This window comes from Phoxinus phoxinus (assembly GCF_949152265.1).
Source record: "Phoxinus phoxinus genome assembly, chromosome: 5".
In the NCBI taxonomy this organism is placed as follows: domain Eukaryota; kingdom Metazoa; phylum Chordata; class Actinopteri; order Cypriniformes; family Leuciscidae; genus Phoxinus; species Phoxinus phoxinus.
The window spans coordinates 25916810-25938687 of record NC_136880.1 but is presented as its reverse complement, the minus strand read 5'-3'; the positions used below and the strand labels follow the sequence as shown (position 1 = coordinate 25938687).

General features: G+C 38.1%; 1 protein-coding gene across 2 annotated transcripts in view; it reads right to left on the bottom strand.

The window, feature by feature from the left end:
• efna2a (ephrin-A2a) overlaps positions 1-21878 on the bottom strand; it is a 61435-nt gene that overhangs the window by 2782 nt on the left and 36775 nt on the right. For both annotated transcript variants that reach the window (XM_079611960.1, XM_079611961.1), the window contains exons 2-3: positions 5728-6020; positions 1060-1125 (exon numbers count right to left, since the gene is read on the bottom strand). In XM_079611960.1, the coding sequence (XP_079468086.1) occupies positions 1060-1125; positions 5728-6020 (359 nt within the window). The remainder of the gene's footprint in view (positions 1-1059; positions 1126-5727; positions 6021-21878) is intronic.

The following is a 21878-nucleotide window of genomic DNA, read 5'->3' as shown; positions in this document are numbered from 1 at the left end:
TGCTTTCATGTCAAAACAATATGCAAGCGTCGTGGTGCTTTTGTGACACCAACATTTTTAATTTTGAACAAACCGTTAAATCGGTAGTGTAAGTTTTGATGCAAGCTGCAAATTCAGAATTTCAAAAAAACGATTTACGAATAAAGCTGCGTTTTTATCTCATGTTCAAAAGAACAAAACTGTCATATCTGGGGAAATTGGCACACACAAAAACAAAAACACTGTTTCCTGTTCTTCTCTGAGTTAATTATTCAGTCTGCATGCATATCTAGAATTTACTAAATGTGTTTCCATCGTACTTTATTTGCTTTCCTTCTTACCAAATACAACTTTTAGCCACAAAACAATTATACTGTATACTGTAGTCTCACTATAGAATTATACTATATGCTATAGTCGGGTAGTAACAACTGACCACCAGCGATTACATCATTGTGTTAGTGCGAACAACCCTGACACATGTTAAAATGTTAATTGATCCGTTATTTTTAAAAGGTATGAATGTAATATCAATATCTGATACCATTGAACTGCATTTGCCAACACTAAATGTGATAGTATGATTTTCTTTCTTCTGGGTAACACAAAAGAAAATATTTTGAATAATGTTGATTGAATTGAATAACCAGACATTGGCTCTGGAGACCAATAACTTGCATCGTATGGAAAAAACAACAACACTGAGACATGTCTCAAAATATCTTCTTTTACAGTATGTTCCACAGAAAAAAGAAACTTATACATCATACATATATGACTGAATTTTTAATTTTTGGGAGAACTATGCCTTTAATATTCAGTTTCCATTGGTGAGTGATGAAGGAAAACTCCACAATAGTCCTAATCGTTCCCATTAGACCTCAGCAGCTGCAGACTGCATTTGAACACATTCTCACAGCTTGAAAATAAATATGACATCTCATTAACAAAATGTTCCTGGAAAATGTGTCAAACGCTGCTTATTTTTGCATTCCTGTTATGCCTAGAAGGCTGGCCTGTAGACATGAGGGGATATTATTTTCTACGCCGACAGGGCGAAACAGTTAGAGCATGACTTACTTGTAGGCTTCACGTACACCTTCAACTTTAAACACGGCTTTCCAGCGTGGTTAGGATGAGGAGAGGCTGTTGAAAAGGAAGTAGAAGAGAAATAATGAGCTAAATGTGCTTGTGACAAACAGAATCGTTCAGCAAGCCAATGAATCAATCTGGCTTAAGATCCTCCTGCTGCAGTGAGGTGACGCTTGTGAATGTTTGACCCCTTGACAACCAAATCAAGAACAAAGTCTGAGATTTTCTTCATTTCAGGGAAATTGCTATGACCTTCACCAGCTTGGTGTCGTCATATACAATGGCCTGCGACACGCAATGTTCCCATAGCAAATTACCCCACATAGCACTCAGTGACCTGAGAGCAAAGAGTCACTATTGAGTCAGCCAGCAGTCTACCATCAGATCGGCTCCACCAGAACATCAGCAACACCGTTCATCTCTGCTCCCCAGACACAAGCTTTCTGACAGATTACTTCATTCATCTCTGTACTCCAGACACAACACATCTCCTGCTTATTTCCTTATAGGGTCTTGTGAAATAAGGGGGGAGTGAAATCATTTATTTGAACTTGGCCACAGTCTAATGTCCACAAAGAAAACCCAGCACATAAAGAAAACAGGGTAATGTACCGCTCAAGCTGTTGTAGTACGAGACACAGTCGGAGTGGTCTAGATTCTCATCTGAATACAGGCAAGAAATGACAAAAGTTTATATATAGATATGGGGTCAGAAAGACATTTTTTTAAGTTAATACTTTTATTCAGCTAGGATGCCTTCAATTGACCAAAAGTGATAGTAATTTAATAGTAACATGTGAATGTATTAAAATAGAAATGTATAAAAAAATAATTAAATTGTAATAATCTTACAGCCTTGCTGTGAGGCTTTACAAAACATAAAAAAATATCTTACTGACCCCAAAATCTCTATCTCAAAATCTCTATCTCTCTGTGATAGAGAAACATGATGTTTCCAAAAACAAATTATTGGCTTTTTTATTTAGTATATAGTTTTATCACCATATTAAAGCCAAAAATTTATTAAAATTATTAAAATATGATCTTGAAAATGTTTACAAATTACGTTGCCGATGCATCTTTTCTTTCTACCCACTATTAGAGTATTGCTAGATATCTTTTGATTTCCACTCAAATTTTCAGTGGATCCCTGAACAACCCTCCCCCACACCCCATTGCCCACCCCAGGTCATTGTGTATTCTTGTGGCATGTCCAGCACACCGGATCCTAGGTTCATTGGAGAGCACCCAACCTCAACCGCCGGCAGCTGTGTAGAAGACGCCTGTCAAGATGTCATCACAGCCGATCAATACGGGCGGAGAGATGGAAGTCCGGGGGTTAAGTCTGACCAGGTCTGATGGACGTGTTCTTTTACTAGCAGACAATCGAGATCAGCCCCCACTTCCCCGTGATAACCTCTCAGATCCATCTCTCATCGCTGACCCCAGCGACCCTGCCTCAAAGGATCAATCCCCCAAGGGACCATGACGCCCATAGAGCTGCCGGTAACCAAACAATCCTCTCAGGGAGCGGCCGGGGTGCTGAATGGGGCCGTCTTGGTGGGGGAGCGGGGGTGTCCGAAGACCTTTTCCAGCCCTGCCCCTTCAGCCTAAAAACAAAAGCCTTCACAATGCAGGACCTGGCTGGGAGCTGCGAGGCAGATGCATTAAAAATCAGTTTGGGGGCAGAAACACAGAGTTGAAGGGTATCTTTGAACTTTTTTGCCTGCTTATTATGGCATCTCTCTCTCTCTCGTGCACGGAGACAACACTGCGGCGTGTATGATAAGCAGCGCTACGCCCTGCTGATTTAGGGGGGCTTGGGCGGAGGGGATGTTGACTCAGAACGACGCCCCCTCCGCGCCTGCTTCGCTCCCTTTCAGTCTGAGCTGTCAATCAGGGAATAATCAGCAGGCAAATGAAAAGCATGTAGGATCTGTGGCAATCTCCATGGGAGAAAGGAAGGCCCGTCCGGCCGCTGTGCGAATGGCCGCTGATGGACAGTGCGGTTCTGCGACACAAAGCCGGCGAGAGCTCAAAGTCACCAGACTCTCTGTACTGTACACAGGTGGCTCCCGGCCCAGCCACATCTGCCCACGCCACAGCCTCCCATGTCAGGAATTGTAATTACCATATAAATTATTGATTTGCTTGCCGTTCCATGTTTTCTCCCGGCATCTTACTGATACAAGTCTTTCATGTTATCATATTAAAACAGCTAGGCGGTTGAAGTACAAAAATAGATGTTTTTTTGTTTGATGTCTACTTTTAATTTGGTTTAGCCACACTAAATTGTCTTCACTAGAGGAGAGTAAAACAAATGCTGGAAGGACAAGTTTTCTATTTGAACACACCAGTTTAAAGCTTTGTGAGGATAATGGGAATGACCTATCGGATGTTTTTCATTTAGGAAAAGCTAAAGCTTTTGAGATTAAAGCCGCTCTATTTCAACATTCCTATTTTTCTCACAAACTATCCGCGTCTTTCTAAATGTCCTGTAACTTTAGAACGTTCTGCCTGAGGATGGAAGAAGAAGAAAATACCAAAACAAATAGTGTGAAATACAAGCTCAAACTGTGCGTAAAACACTCATTTTTCTCAGGTCCACCAGCCAAGGTTTCAGAGTTAGGCAGCGTCTCTTTTGCTTCCCTGCAGCTCATTGTGTTCTCAGAGATTTCAATGAATGCTGAACGTGAAAGGAGTCTGAAAAGTCACAGAAAGTCTCTGTGATTGGCTGATTGACCCTGTCAATGCGATAATGCCTGCCTGTCATGTTCACAGCCAGTCCACAAATCCACACGAATGGGTCAAACTGGTGGAAACAAAACTAATTACAAAGAAAACAACTGGTATAGTAACTACTCAGATATAATTAAATTAAACATGTACCTCTGTTTTTGAGACCATAAATAAACCTATTTACCTTGACTACTGTTCCAAAATATATATATATATACATAACAGCTAGCTGTAGCCAATAATTACAACACAAAATATGCTTATGTTTTGTTGTAGTAATTAATTTTTAATTCATAAACTTTTTGAGACTTGGATTTAATAAGTACTACTTCCCCTGCTTTCACAGACAAGGCTTAAGACTAGTCCCAGACTAAAATGCATGTTGAGTTGTTTTAACTGGAAGCAACTTACTGACATATCTTAAAATATGTCAGTGCCATTGTTTTGTCCCTAGATGCACACCAGTAATGTTTTTTTTTCTAAGGCATGTTTATAAAAGCTACTTAAATTAAGGCCAAATCCTGGCTTAATATAAGCCCTGTCGTGAAACCAGGCCTTTATGTATAATGAGATCAATAAAAAGTATAATAGCATTATATAAAATATACAATGATGTTCCTTTTACCTCAAAACTGTCTAAACATCTCATGTAAATTGAGCTTTTTTGTCCTAAATAAACAAGCCGCAGTGCAGTGGTTCTTATCCAGGACCTCCCAGAAAACCCTGCAATCTCAAGATGACTAAATTATTTAAAATGAGCCAAACCAAGCACAAACAAGATATTTCTTATTTTTATTTAACCTCCACAACGACTGGTTCCCACTGTCTTGGAAAACTTAAGTGAGGCAGTGTTGTAATAATTAACTAAAAGTAAAACTAATTTTTAGTAAATACAACAAATACTAGATAGAAAACCTTAGAAACGATGTCTGGGCAAGTAACTGAAATAAGTGAATAAGTGAATAAGTGAAATAGGTTAAGTAATAAAAATGACCAAGCACATAACAAAATGATTAAAAATTAAGAGTTAAAAACTGAAAATGTAAAAATAAATGGCAATTAAAAAAAAGAATAAAAACACTTATAGTAAAATAATAATTCATGCTAAAATAACACTGATGTGGTAGCCTTATTTTAGAAGTGTCAGTCAGTCAGTCACATTTATTTATAAAGCATATTTAAAAACAACAAGTACTGTACAAAGTTAAGAAAATTATATAAAAACTAGAAAACAAAACAATCACATGCAATGTACAAAGTACAATGTACTGCACCTACTTATGACTATATGCAGTAATAAATAGATGAGTTTTCAGAAGGGATTTAAAATCATCATATGTTGATTTAATGTAAAGTGGCGGATTATTCCAGAGCTGTGGAGCAGCCACGATCTCTTTTCAGTTTAAGACGTGTCCTGGAAACAATCAACCATAAACTACTGGTTGATCGGAGGTGTCTGGATGTATGATTAAATGAAAGAAGATAAAAAATATAAGGAGGAGCCAAACCGTGGAGGCCTTTATAAACAAACAATAATGCTTTAAACTGGATACAATATTTGACTGGAAGCCAGTGAAGAGAGACCAGTACTGGTGAAATATAATTTTGAAAGTGTGATTTCTAGACAAATCTAGGTCAATTAACAAAATCTTAAATTGCGTAGAAATTGAGAGTAAAAAATCCTAATCCTTATCCAGTGAACCACAATGGTTTCACTGGTTTAAGAACATTACGTTTTTAAATCTTCTGGAATCCTAAAATTAAACTAGAAGTGTTAGGCCTTGGAACACTTTGGGGGATGGTTACAATGGGGAGTCAAAAAGGTTGAGAACCACCGCAACATTGAGTCGACTTTGACTTCTCATTTTAGAAGTTTACCACATGCCATTTCTGACAAGAAAAAATGCACACACTTACATATGTAATAGTACTCGTGCCCAGGCCGGAACTCAAAACCAAGCGAGAAGGGGGTGAAGAGCTGAAACTTCTCGGAGAAGCGAAGGGGTCCGTCGGGACTCTGGGGCCGGTTACACTCCCACCGTTTGAAGCCCCTCATGCGGTGCTCACAGGTGAGGTAACCATCATGGTTCACCATGAAAAGGATGTAGCGCTCCATGCGACTGTGAGGCTGAGGGCTCTCGTAGTACGGACAGTACACATCCAGGTAGTCGTTGATGCTCACGGCCACCGTGTATTCGCCCTGCCAGAACCTGCAACGGAGAGTCAGAACATTAGATTAGGATGACTGACATAACTCCTGTTACAGGGACAATTGAAATATCCTTTAGTTCAGTTTTTTATTTGGCCTTCATTCAAACCATACAGCAGCAAAGAACGATGTTTAACACACAAAAGCTAAATCTGTTGGGCAGAAAATCACAGGGAACACAACAGAATAAGCTGGAATGAATAACCACAATGCATATTTTCTATCTAGGTCACCATTATGCAGAGAGAGAATGGCAAACCAGAACACACAGAAAACCAAACTCTCGCTGTAATACTGTAATGAGAAGGGGGATGTTTGAAAAAAAAAATCTTTGACTATAGGGCCTAAAATAGACCTCTTAAAAAAACAACTTAGTTTTGCCTTTGTTCATATTTTTGGGTTAGTGCAGTAGCAACATTTATCAATGAAAATGTTGATTATGTTCACAAAAAACACAAATTTAGTCAGCGAGTTGAGCTTGTCATATAAATCATCAACTTCATATTAAATTCCACCCTTAATCCAAGCTTTGAACCACACTGGCACCATAAAATAATTTTTCATGCTTCGCATTTGATTTTTCTCTATATATAGTGTGCGTTTCATGAGAATGCAGCTCTCAGAGCATAAGAAAAAAGAGGGGAGAGGGAGAGAGAACGGGTGGAGAGGCAAAAGATAGCATGAGTGAATCAGTTTGAAAGTCAGTGTGACCTATAGAGGCTGCGAATGTGTGTGTGACAGTGCTGTGTTGTCAGAGTCCTGTGAGTACATGCCTTTGACTGAAAAATAAATAGCTGTTGACAAAATAAAAAATAAAACAATAGAGGTATTGAGGTTTGTATGCTTAAAACAAGTAACAAACGTGCCAACTGGAACAAGACAAGACGCTTTTTAAAGTCTCACTGCCTTAAAGCAATTTTGTTTGTATTTCAGGGTCATCTTTTATCAAAAAGAAATATATATATTTTTCGCATGATACAAATTGTACCATCAAGAATTTTTGCATTATTATTATAATGCAAAAAATTTCACTAATGCAATGGATTTTTTTATATTGTAGTGTTTATACAACATGGCAGTATTTACTGTACTGATTTTAATTAATACAAATAAAAGCATTATTTTTTGTGATTGTATTACAGTAGTGAATTTTAAAAGAACAACAAAGCGTGCAAACTCGGACGTAAAACATCCACACACACGCACGCACACACACACACATTAAACTGATCAAACGTGACATCAAAGACATTTATAATATTACAAGAGATTTCTATATCAAGTAAATACCCCTACATTTGAACTATCTAGTTTCCATAAATCCTGGAAAAAAATGTATCATGGTTTCCATATTAAGTAGCACAACTGTTTTTAACAATGATAATGTTTCTTGAGCACCAAATCAGCATATAAGAATGATTTCTGAAGGATTGTGGTTGTGATGTACTTTAGGACCCCCTTGAAAACGAGATGATGCATCTCAAGGGGTTTATCCTAATAAAATAAATGTACTCATCATGTGACAGACAGACTTATACTGACAATTCAGCTTTTCCATCACAGGAAGAAACTACACTTTAAGATATATTACAATAATAAAAAAATTCTAATTGTAATAATATTTCTGTTTTTGATCAAATAAATGCAGCCTTGGTGAGCATAAGAGAAAGCATAAAACATCTTAATGACCCCAAACTTTTGAATATATATACTGTGTGTGTGTATTTTTTTTCTTTTAGGATGAAATATGACCAAAACATGTTTTCGTGAGATGCATCCATGCATGCATTTTGTTTCATGAATGTTTAGAAATTTGTTCTGGAAAACAAAACAAGACAATGATTTTTCAAACTGCACTGAATAACCGAAATTTAACCAAGAGCACAGTATTTTCTAAAAGTGTCCTTGTGCCACATGTGAACTACTCTATGAACCTTCCTTTTTTTTATAGAACGACATGTATCTAAGTGAAAACAGCAGAAAGCACTCACACCTCTGTAAGCGAGGAAGGACCATCAGGAACTGGTCCATTTGCCTTCAGTATGAGGTCCTGTGCTCTCATCTATACAAGCTGCCCTCTACAACACCTGCCTGTCTGTCCTTTAACAAGACAAACTATTGGCACGGTGATTTCCTCACAGTGCAGCCCACATCAAGTGCTTTTCTAAAGGCGGCATGTTTTGCCCTCGGTTAATGGCTCTTTCAGATGTTTGCAGTCACATTCACACACACACAAATACCCGCGCACCATAAAACGTGCCGTAAATTACTTCCATGCTGCGGAACATCTCTGGATATGTTACTGTAATTCAGCTCTCACAGTCTAAATCGGGTCCACCTGTTGTAGATTAGCCACACTCCCAAACTGTTACCTCAATTCCTTCTTTCTTCAGCCACGTTTACATTAAGCGGACAAATGTATTTTAGGTCCTTTCAAACAAGTCCAAGTGACTTGTTTGTCTAATCACTTGTTTATACTATCAAAAGGAATAAATCTCCAGAAAGTTTGGAGCTCCTGACCTTCAACATAAACGCTGCGGAGATATTTCTTTCTAATCAAGCATGAACAGATTACCGAGGGGACATACATCAGTTTGAACAGAACATCCCAGCATATGTTGAGGGATCACAACCTTGTGTGTGTGTGTGCGTGAAACACATCCTTCACAATCTTTCCAGGAACACATTTCTCCTGTTGAGTCTGACCTTCTCAAACTCTCCCGAAGCACATCAGGAACTTGTTTATGGTTCATGGTGAAATATCGATCTGTGAATTTACAGTGGCTTCCATAACCTCATTAAAAATAACCGCTGATTGGTTCTACCGGCAAACACGGGATTGCACAATAAATGGATTTTTTTTTTCCAACGGTGGTTCGGGAGGTGTGTGTGTGTGTGTGTGTGTGTGTGGGGGGGGGGGGGGTGTTAACAGACATGATGAGGAGACAGCTGAATCATAAACAGACTGACGCTCGTGCTCAGAAATATCAAAAGATCTCTCTCTCATGTACATACACACACGCACGCACATCTCCCTGCTTTCCCAAATAGGCGGAGCATCATGGAGAATTCTAAACAAACACTCTTCAGTTCCTCACAGCATGCCGCTCCTCATTCACCTGCTGTCGCCTTCCCTTTGTCTCTTACAACTTTGATATTCAGGAGATCTTCACGTTCAAGTATCTGAAGCTGCTTTTAGACAGAGAGCTCGATGGATCTAAACTGTCACAATCGGAGAAAATATGCAACAATACCGGAGCTGAACATTCATATTCTGGTAAACAACATTTGAGAAAATTGTAAACGTTGCACACACAAGCTTTGTGAAGGACATAAATGCGCTGGTTGAAAAACTTCCAAATATGTTTAACCCTCTAATGCATAAATAATTAAATCCCAAAGGAGAAAAAACATCTTTGTGAACAAGAAAATAATTATTCCCAATTTTCTTCTTCTTTTATTAAAATAATGTGTTTTGAGAGATTTCAGTATAATAGAATACTTCACAACTTTCATCAATCATGTTGAATTTAAATGGCTACAAATACACAATGACATAAAGTCAGATAGACGTTTAGAGTTATAGGTAAGGGTCAAAGGTCATCATCCATGGTGGTTTGCACATGATTGGTTAAAAATGGATTTCCACCAAAATAGACATCAGGCTTTGGCGGGTTAAAGTAATTTAATTCTATGGAAACCACTTAGAAAAATTCAAAGCGACTTTGTTTGGTAAAAAACAAACAAAACAGAAATAATGCATTTCTACAAACATTTCATACACACACGCACGTACGCACATTAAGGAAGTACATATTCTATGGCAGAGTTCAGTAAATCTGCAAATTTTGCTATTAATAGTGAAGATGGCAGCATGTGAGCATTTCTTTAAGCCTCGCAGGAAGTCTTGCATACTTTTTTCCCCGAGTCTTTGTACCAAAGGATCACTTGAGGCACACGCACACACTGCTGTAAATCCAAAGGTGGTGGAGCCGAAACTCTGGCATTACACACACTTGCGTTACACATTGTGAGGCATTGCCGCGGCTCGGTACGATGTGATTCTGGAGGCTTTCCAGCCCCACTTATTGTGTTCTTGCCACAAGCAGGCCTTTTGCCATCATGCCAGCCCTGCTAGACACTGGGGGCTTTTAATGATATGGAAAAGCAAAGGGCTGCCACAATGTTGTGAATGCAAAGCTCCAAGGCAAAGCTCTTCCATGCGAGATAAAAGAGAGGAGAAAAGCCACTTATCGCTGGGGCTATCTGCTGCCCGCATCTGATGCAGGGGCTTGGGAACCGGACCTTGTTATGTCAAGAGGAGCGAGGATGTACTGACGCTGCCAAAAGAGAAAGAGAAAGGGACAGCGAGAGAGAGAGAGTGCTGCCATTCTGAACAAGTTTCCCCAAATGACAGCCATGCTGGATGAGAGAGCCAAATCTAGCCTCCATGATGATGTCAACACGGCTGCTGTTTCCAGGGTACTTCATAAGGTCGATACATCATTTTAAATCAGCACAATCAGAATGATAACAAGCGATATCATAGAGAAGGCCTTATGGCTGTGTGTCAAGGTCAATAAATGACTTAAAAATCATCAGGCATTATGACAAGGCAAAGCGAAATTATATTTATGAATAAATAATGACATTTGGAAATAAAAAAATACTTTTCATACTTTAAAATATTAAACATTTCAAAAACTAATATTTATATAATTTTCTTTGTAATAAAAATGTCAATATTATTAAATATACCTATACAGTGGTGGCCAAAATTATTAGACCGGTAAGATTTTTTTTATGTTTTAAAAGAAGTCTCTTCTGCTCACCAAGGCTTCATTTATTTGATTCAAAATACAGCAAAAACTGTAATATTGTGAAATATTTTTACAATTAAAATGTATCTGAAATAGAAAAGTTTTGTAACATTACAAAACCGTTCAAAAGTTTGGGGTCAGTAAGAGTTTTTTTGGGGGGAAAGAAATTAAAGAAATTAATTATTTTATTCAGCAACGATGCATTAAATTGATAAAAAGTGACAGTATAGACATTTATTATGTTTGCAAAAGCTTTCTATTTCACATAAATGCTGTTCTTTTGAACTTTCTAATCCTGAAAAGAACTGCTTTCAACATTGATAATAATAAGAAATGTTTCTTGAGCAGCAAATCGGCATGATTTCTGAAGGATCATGTGACACTGAAGACTGGTCTAATGATGCTGAAAATTCAGCTTTGATCACAGGAATAAATGACATTTTAAAATATATTCAAATAGAAAACAGTTCTTTTAAATTGTAAAAATATTTCACAATATTACTGTTTTTGCTGTATTTTGGATCAAATAAATGAAGCCTTGGTGAGCAGAAGAGACTTCTTTTAAAACATTAAAAATCTTACCGGTCTAATAATTTTGGCCACCACTCTATATATTTAAAATAATCAATCAAATGTGCCACATGTACTTGTGTACACATGTAAGGTTTGAGGAAAATGTTATTTCTCTTTACTTGATCACACCACATGACATTTTTAAAATCGTTAAAACGTTCCTAGAAAATGGTATAGAAGCTTTTCAAAACCATTCGAAACCAACATGAGAGCTTTTTAAAGAACGTGGCAAGTGTGTATTGAGATTTTACGCTTCTTTCATCGTGGGCACTCTTAATATTTCATTGAGCAATTACTGACATTTTCCAGCAAGATTCTCAATGACTTGTTGCAACACACATCACAGCGAGTGACTGAATTCAGCCATTATGCAATCTAATCTATTATGTGGCATTGATGGAGGGCGTAAAAAAATAAAATAAAGCCCTAATATCCAGACTCAATCAGTCCTCCTATAGCAATGCTTGGCCGAAGTGATTAATCAGGGCCATTGACTGCTTTAGCAAGCTGCTGTATGATAGATGGCGTCTGGATCGTAACTCTGCCTCTGGTCACAATGGCAGAGATCTGCAGCCAGGCTCCTGGGCTCTGGAGGGAGCGACCCATCCTGGTGATGAAGGCCGTCCACAGCCTCCTTGCAGCATACAGCCGGCCTCATTATTCCCCTCCGCTCAGACAGAAACACAGCAGGGATACTGCAGCATCTCCATGGGAAGAAATAATACTTTTGAATACAATTACCGGATCGGGAGTGTGGCATCTTACCACAGGCGGTGTCGGTCCTAATATTTGACTCATTGTTAGGCAGCTCGGTTTGCACGGCTAGCTGCGGCACCGAATAGGGAGCGACATGCCAGCGGGGAGCCTGTGCAGCCTCGCAGGGGCCGTAATCATTTTAAACGTGAAATTATGAGCTTTCACGTACGGAAGTCACAACCAGGAGATTTGTCCGCTCTTTTGCATGATCCTGGAGGCAGGACCCGAAGCTTTGGCTTCTGTGTAACTTATTAAAGAGGGCAGGACATGAAAAACGCATCATTTTTTATTCTTTTCTCATGGAATGAATTTTAGAGCAGTCCAGAAGTGTCTTATTGTTAGACTACAAAATGGATTATGTCATGAAGAGTGACAATTATAGTACTTTTTGTCTGTTAATTGTCAAGAGTCATTTGGGTCGTTGATGAATCCTTTAGGAGGATACAGTAATAATGGATAAGAAAATCCATCAGCGGAAAAAAAAGGACAAAGCAAATTACTGCTTAGTACAAATCCAAAGCTATGTGTTGTATACACCATCGTTTAAACGTTTGGGGTCAGTACGATTTTTTTTTTCAAGGATTCATTAAAATGATCAGAAGTGACTTTTGTACATTATTACAAAATATTTCTGTTTCAAATAAATGCTGCTCATTCGAACTTTCTATTCACCAAAGAATCCTGAAAGAAAGGGTTTGTTTCCACACAAAATATTAAGCAGCACAACTGTTTTCAACATTGATAATAATAAGAAATGTTTCTTAAGCAGCAAATCATCATATTATAATGATTTCTGAAGGATCATGTGACACTGAAGACTGGAGTAATGATGCTGAAAATTCAGCTTTACCATCACAGGAATATATATATATATATATAAAAATTATAATAATAATTTAAATTGTAATAATATTTCACAATATACATTTTTTTACTGTATTATTGATCCAATTAATGCAGCCTTGTGGGCTATTTACACCAAATGTGTGTTTTTTTGCGGGTAAAAGCATGAGATGTAGGTCAATGGGACGAGAAAAAAGACACACAAGGTCTTGAGACTCGTATTGTAAAAATTTAACCTCTTTTAACTTGAGAGCTTTGTTTTTAGAGCACCGTGTCATGCATGAGACACTGCAAAAGACACAAGCACAGGGCAAGGGTCAAACACGTTCGTCTAGCGCAGTGGAATATAAAAACGTGTGCATATGGCACCTTGGTGAGCATAAGAGACTTCATTCAAAAATATTTTAAAAATCTTATCAACCCCAAAGTTTAAAAGGTAATGTATATTGTAATACACTTGTAATACTCCCGAAAGGGGTTAATTGACTTGATTATTTTTACTTTTACAAGTGAAACTCGAACAATTTGAATATCGTGCAAAAGTTCATTTATTTCAGTAATTTAACTTAAAAGGTGAAACTAATATATTATATAGACTCATGATATGCAAAGTGAGATATTTCAAGCCTTTATTTGTTATAATTCTGATGATGGTTTACTGCTATGAAAACCTTTTCACAATATTCTATTTTTGAATTTGGGGTTTTCATAAGCTGTAGGCCATAATCATCCAAATTATAACAAATAAAGGCTTGAAATATCTCACTTTGCATATCATGAGTCTATATAATATATTAGTTTCACCTTTTAAGTTGAATTACTGAAATAAATTAACTTTTGCACCATATTCTAATTTTTCGAGTTTCATTACTAATAAATTATATTAGTGTGTCCAAAAAAAAACATGAAATGTGTTTGCAAACCCAGTTCTGAATCGATGTTTACAAACCTGATCCAATATGTGGTTTGAAATCTGATTAAAATGTGATTTTGTTTTATTTTTATTTTTTGCAATCTGATTTCAGATATTCCAGTCTCAATGGTCAGATCAGGTGTCAAGTAGTTTTTTTTCTTATTCAGTACATGACATGCATGTAACAGAATACAATGTATTCACTATTGCAGCTCAAATACTCTCATATTTGCTCAGTTTCATCATATATCGAACTGTCAGACATTCATTATGTCGTGAGTGAATGAGAAAGAGAGTCAGCAGTTTTAGGCACACGATATTCCTTATGAGTTCAGCATCACAGCAAGATGTCATTATGGACATGAGCAGAGGTGCAATTTCCAGTTATGTGTCCTCTCCTTTTACACTGACAGTTATTCTCAGTCGTTTTAAATGAAAGTCTCTTAGATTTGTTCTGACGCTTACACGCTGTAGCAAACAGATAGGGATACAGCGGATATTGACTACACGCTCTGAACAAACGGATCAGATTTTATCACTTGCTAAACGACAGTGCGGACGGATCAGATCGGATTTGAAAACCAAATCGGATTTGCGTGCAGTGTGAACAAAGGCTTTCTGCTGAAGGGAACTGAGAGGTTTTGAGTCTCGTCTCACTTCACCTGCAGAGGTGATCCACAGTGGGCACGTGTCTCCCTGATGGAGGAAGCCTAATGATGCTGGACAGCTGTCCACAGAGGAGACACTCAGCCTCTTCGTGAGAGTCCTACAGATGAAGCTGGGCTTAAAGCTGTCGTGGAGTGGATTTTACACTCGTGCCTGAAACTAAACAAGACTCTTGAATTCCCACGGTGGATGCAAACTGAGTGAAAGGGCCTCTTCACTCCACTGACAGGACTCCAATGAGGCCGTGCCCCTACATGCAGCTCACCTGACAGCCATCATCACCCACTTTATAACATGATTGTGACTTGTGCGGATGGAGAGAGAATGAATATCCTGATTGCCTTTACATGCAGAAGACTAGCTCGGTGAAGGTGACTGCTGAGGAGTCTGCACAGATCCGCACAGACGAGCTAAAGCCTGAACATGGCCCGTAAACAAGACCCTGTGACTCGACTCCAAAATCCAACACTAAACTGAAATTATACATGAAAAACTTCTAGAAACTGGAGCAGACCAAAAGAGCAAGTTCATGCGTCAACTGAAACCATGATTGTATAAAGCCGCAATATCTACCAGATGATTTAGTAACTGCCTTGCACATTATCTGGAAAACATTGAAAATTTATGGACAGAAACCCCTTTTATAGGTGAGATAATATAATGAGATATGAAGTAAATATGGCTATATCTGCGATATGGCTTTATCTGCTATAACAGACCTTTATCACTCTCAAGAGGTAAACCAACTTCAATAAATATAACAAATTTCGATATGCAACCCCTACGCCACTGATGATAAATAAATTAGGACTATTTGAAGTGAAGGTCGGGGTAGGTTGATTGATTCTGTAATTGCTCTGACAGATGCAAAACATTACCATCTGTTGCCTTTTTCAGAGCATTAATCAACAAATACAGCATGTGTTCAGCAGTCCTGCCAGTTAGACACAATTCACCGCTTTCCCCATTTCTCTTTTTTGTCCCATAAACATAGCTGAAAAATCGTTTTCAGACCAGAGCTCTTGGGAGATCCATCTCTTGCGAGACAACTGACCAGGCCAGCCCTCCCTTCTGCTGCAAATGAGAGCGTGCTGCACACATAAAAGAGCGACCATACGGCACGGTCCGAACAGCCTCAAAAAATTCCTGATGAATGTGTATACGCTCTAAACAGTACTTTGCTCTGCTTTCACCCTCCATCGACTCTTCTTTGACTGGCTCTAATCAGGAGGGCTCCTGTGGAAAGCTGTCCTCACTACTGAAATGCATGACTGGTCTGAGACAGAACGGTCAATTTAACACAGAGGCACAAGGCTACAAACTTGAGAGGTGGTATAGAAAGTGATCGGAATACTGAGTGCTTTAAGGACCTAAACAGCTAAATTAAATCTTCTAGTCCTTCAACAGCTGCAGCAACAATAGCAGCAAACAAACACACACACACACACACAAAAAAAAAGTAGCATAAATCACTGTTGACAAATATAACAGGCATATAATATAATATAATTTAAATAAAAGTTTAATATAATATAGGGTGCGTTAAATAATTGTAACACCTTATTTTTCCATAAATTAAAGCTACAATATATAATTGTTTTCACCACTAGAGGTCGCTAACCTCTTACAATAACAAAGGCGTAGGTTTATGACGCATAAGCGGAATTATGGAACTTGTCGTCAAGCCGATGGATCTAATCATGTTTATGGATGAGTGAAAACATTGATGTTTTTAACATGACTGGTACGAAGCAGGTCGCAATTGCTAATGAGAAACAGATATCAGCGCCACACGCGAGTCCCGCGGATATAAAGGAATAAGGACATTTCATTCTACCGAACTACCCGCAAGTGCAGAATTACTTCTCACACAGGTCAGTTTATTTGACGAATGAAACTTGTGAGGTAACACAGCGCTGTTTCACTTGGTCTACACTATCACACTAAACTGCATTTGAGTGTGTTGAAAGTTATAATGTAATTCTATGTGTTAGTTTGTCTGTATGAGACTAGGTCAACCGTAGAATAACATACTGATCATATTCTAACACTTCATCATGTTGAGCTATATGACATTGATTAGTTTTATGTACATTTGCTCAACTGTCTAATAAAGTACATGTAAGAGCTCTGTAAAGTCGAAGTTTGTCACAGGCGTGGAGCTCTCGGCATCTCGAAAACGCCATGCTGATATTGATCCTCGTTTTAGTTCTTCTTTTGTCCCAAAGTCTGCTTGCCATGGTCCATAATGTTTGAACGAAACAACAACAGCGTGAGCGTGCCGCTAAACGTAACGCAGTTGTCCACATCTGTCACCATGGTTACTATGGCAGTACGAGCAGAAACCAGGGATAATGCGGATATTACGTCATTGATAGGCGACAAGTGAACATGGACGAGCCATTATTCAAAACGGGAATTTCTCTTAAATAAAAAATCTTTGGGAAGTTTTGGGATATTGTAAGTACACAACTGCAGGAAATATATCACACTGTGCAAGTGATTTTTGAATATATTTTATTACAAAAATCTTACATATTGTACTTTTAATTCATCACGTCAACACATTAAATCGATAGTCCTAATACATATATATATAGATCCCCGTAAGGAGCACAACCGGCTGTTGTCAAACTTCTTGTGCATAACATACATTTCACTGGTTTATTCCAATTAGCACAAGGAATGTTTGGAAATGTAAACTGATATTTCCTACGGACACACGATATGGCTTTTTTAGGGTGAAAATAGTGCCTAAGACTTTTGCACAGTACTGTACACACACACACACACACACACACACACACACACACACACACACACACACACACACACACACACACACACACACACACACACACACACACACACACACACACACACACACACACACACACACACACACACACACACACACACACACACACACACACACACACACACACACACACACACACACACACACACACACACACACACACACACACACAACCCTATTGTATAAACAAATTCTCCATGTAGTTACTCAATTAATATGAGGCTACAAACCGGCACAATTGTAAAAAAAGCAGGACTCTGCTGCAATGTGTCATGTCAACCGCCCTATTAAAGTGTGAATAATTTTGCTAGTTATCTCTGTTTATTGTAGATGGGGACTCTGTCTCTAGAGTGTTGGAGGTATAACTACAGCAGTTTGTGGGAGGTTTGGCTAATCTCTAAATTGCCAGTACAGTGCTCTAAAGTGGCAGTTGCTCTTGTTTAAACGAGGACGCTATTTTTCTCCTCCACTGACCAAACCTTGACCCTCGTAGAGCTCTTGAAATAGGTACATACTCCAGGGAAAAACAGGCTCCTGCAACAGCCTAATTTTAAAGCAAATGAACAAATCGCTGCCTTGAGACTCCAAATGTTTTTTTTTTGTTTTTTTTTACTCCTTACAAGCAGAATACAAAAACCACATTCCTGAGAATTGCAGCATAATGAAACATAACATAACATAACATAACATAACATAATTTATCTACATCCAAGATAAACCTTTCTGAGCTGAAGGTTTACATAACAGAGCATAACATAAAACATGACAATTTATCTACATATAAGATAATACAGTATATGCAAGGTGCTTCCGAGCTAAAGGAATGAATTTAGGGTTATGTTATGTTATGTTATTCTTCCATAACATAAAATATAACATAAACTTAATTTGTCTACATATAAGATAATATAAGCGGAAAGATGCTTCTGAATTTAGGGTTATGTTACTGTCAGGTTTTGTTGGTAGCTGTAATAATTGCACGGCACAGGGAAAAAATAAAGTCTTTACTTGGAAAATACGCAGGAGAATACAGGACAATCTTCATGGATCATGATATTTACTTAATATCCTAATGATTTTTGGCATAAAAGAAAAATCTATAATTTTGACCCATACAATGTTTTTTTGGCTATTGCCACAAATATACCCGTGCAACTTATGACTGGTTTTGTGGTCCAGGGTCATATGTTATTTTGTTGTGTTATGCTATATTGTTATGTTAGATAACATAACATATTCTACGTAGATAAATTATTTGGTAATTCAATTGGCATAATCTTTTCTACCTCTTTTTCATTTTGAGTTTCCTCAACATAATAATTTCACCTCAATATATAACCTCAATCACCTTAACACCGGCTCGACTAGCTTCCTCTTGACTTACATTACAGGGTCAATGCTTTGTTTCCTTTTGTTTGAATGAAATGACTGCTTACTGAAATCCAAAAGTACAGAATGAAGGGCTATGTCTTGGGGCATCAGCTCAAAATAAAAGAGTCCTCTTACAAACATCCATTTTTGATGTTTCCCACGCAAGCGCAAGGGAATAGCTGTCAAAGAGGTGACTCAACAACAAAAGAACCCGCTGACTTTCATATCTAGTTCTATCAAGGTCAACGAAAGACAGTCATTCAAATAAAAAGCTTGACAAACATAATTTTATATTATTTAGCCATAGTAGGTGACTTTCGAGCATTTGCTGGTGTGAATTTAAATTTCTCTCCCAACAGTTTAGCCATCGGCCAGAAAAGTGTTGCAGGATGCAAGGCTAACTGCTGAACAGCTACTGAACCCCTTGGGTTAAAACTGATGCTAACAACAATGTAGACACAAAGCCTGGTGGTGTATATCTTTCCTTTTTTTCCCACCCCAAAAATAAGAAATTCGGCACCAGGGTAAGCACTTCTGCTTAATTATTCACTTAACCAAACTGTTGCTCCTGGTTTTACTCACTTTTAATATTTTCTTTTGAAGTTCATTAATTAGCTCTGCTAGCTCTGCTGTTTTTCTTATCCTATTTTCCTTCCTTTAGCCCCTCGCTGCCTTGTTCTGTGCCATTAGCTAATTAGACTCAAAAAGGGACGATCCTTCTCCTCCTGTTTAACAGCTTATAAAGTGAAGCGTAAAAAGAGTGGATGTTTGGCATGCGGTGACAGTAGCATCACAACCGATTTGTGATAACCACATAATGTTGAAATAGCCCTACAGTGCGGATTAGCCGAAGCTAACATATGTAATGTTTAGCACTTTACGTGCGACTCTAAATGTAAACTGTCAAGAGTCTTTGTTGATTTTTAATTAACTGCTTGACTTGGTTTGTGAATGAGCTATTGTCTCTAAATACTGCATATGTAATAGGCCTTAAGTAAACAAAGCAGGAACTATTTTCAAGCAACAAACATTTGACTCTGTAGGAATGAGCCGTGAGGGTGACATGTCAGGAATTATCTCCTTCAATGAAGCATTCAATCAGTTTGAAGCAATTCATGCATGACTAACACGCGGTATGAACTGAGTCCTTTCAGTCCTTCCAGATCCTTCTCATGATCATACCGCGAGGACAGTCAGGTGACAGACAGGCTCGCAAAGATACAGACACGGTTTTTCACTTACCGTGAGACTAGATCTTAGGTGTGGAAGCTCTCTGATTGGCCCTTAATGAGTTTGCGGTGTCAGGGGAAGGGACGGACCACCAAGGTCTGGCCTATAAATACCCCTGATAAAAGCAGCACTGTCATGTTGCATTGATCACAGCAAGATAACTGTGAGGGGAAACATCTGAATTAAGTGGTGTCCTGCTATCTCCTAACTCACACCTGTGAGGAAGAAGTGCTGCTGTGTGCTACTTGAAAACAGGACAGTGACAGATAGGCATAAGAGCTCAGCAAAGGAGGATGGGTAATACTATAATGCTGATATATTCTCGGGACTTCTCTAGGGCCCCTGAAGGATAGCTGAATAGCATTAAATAACGCTGATTTAATTACGACACACTCTGATAATGCCCGCTGAGCTCGTTTCCTTTTCCTTCACTCTTCATTTCTTCGGTCACTCAATGGATAGATGACTGAGAAACACACTGAGGCTTTGGTTTGAAAGAATGACAGAACTTGATATTTCCCGCTACATTAGAGGTGAGGAATGCAGGATGGCAGGGCTTTACAAAAACACGGTAATGTGCCATAGTATCATACCACAGTAATCTGCCCAAAATATGATGGTAATGGCATGATATAGGGTTCATGGGGACACCTTAAGAAAAATGCTTTTCACTACTCCCCCATTTAGTGTATGATTGGAGGAAAAACATTTTTTGTATTGAACATTGATGAAGCACCAGATTTTGTGTGAATATAAATCATATTTTTATTTTATTTTAGTTGTTACACACCTTAAATAATAGTACCATGGTATTCTTGGTATGTTTCAAAGTACCATCGCATTAGCTTCTGTTACATCACTGTACAAATCTTACCATACTTTCCACACACACACAAAAAAAAAAGTTTTTAGACATTGTAACATTGTATTAGCATGGTGTTTTGAAAATGTATGATTTTCATGACAATAACATATTAATAATTTTGTATTATCATCTGTTACCATCACTGTACCATAGTAATGCCATAGTACATGTTTATAAGTCAGCAAATATATGGTAAAACTATTGCAAAATGTATTAAAAAAAACAATGATAATAAAATACCATGTCCAAAATACCATGGTAACACACTTTGAAAAGAACCAAAAAGGAAAAGTTTTTTTTTTTTTTAAGTAATGCTAATGCTTGGCATAATCCACAAACAATGTTAATGAAATCTTGCCCAAGTCTCTGAGACGAACGCCCCCTCGGCAGGTGGTTTTCAAAGGGGGAAGACACTCCTAAACAGATGGCGAGCAGTTTGTCACATCGATTGATTTCCCGGGTCCCTGGCACTGTGCTGTGTCTGAGGTTTGGTCTGTGTCCAGCAAATGATCGAGGTCTGGGATAAGTATTGCACTTTGAGCCACTTATTTTCATCCTACTACGGCACTTTCCAGCCACACTATCCTCTCTTTGTTTCAGGTGAGTTAGAAAACAACTAGTCACACCCATGTACAGATAAGCCACAGGTCATAGCCTAAACTAGAGCTGATCTACATTTTATATTAAAAATAATAATAATAATAATAAATAAATCAAATGTACGGATGCACACAGATTTTTATTAACTTTTTTCCTCACAAATATTATTTATTGAACTAAGAATATTTAGAAACAACACTGGCTGCAAATACTCTCTACTAAATTTGTTTGTAGAGAGTTTTTAGAGATAAAAAATGTATGAAAACATCTTTTGATATAGCCGGCAATTACCATATTAAAAATAAAACAAAAGATTACTGCTGAAACTCCTGGCCATCAGCTTATGTTATGTTGGACAATGTTCTCCAGCATGCAATGCTAGTTTATCCGGTCTAAGATCCTAA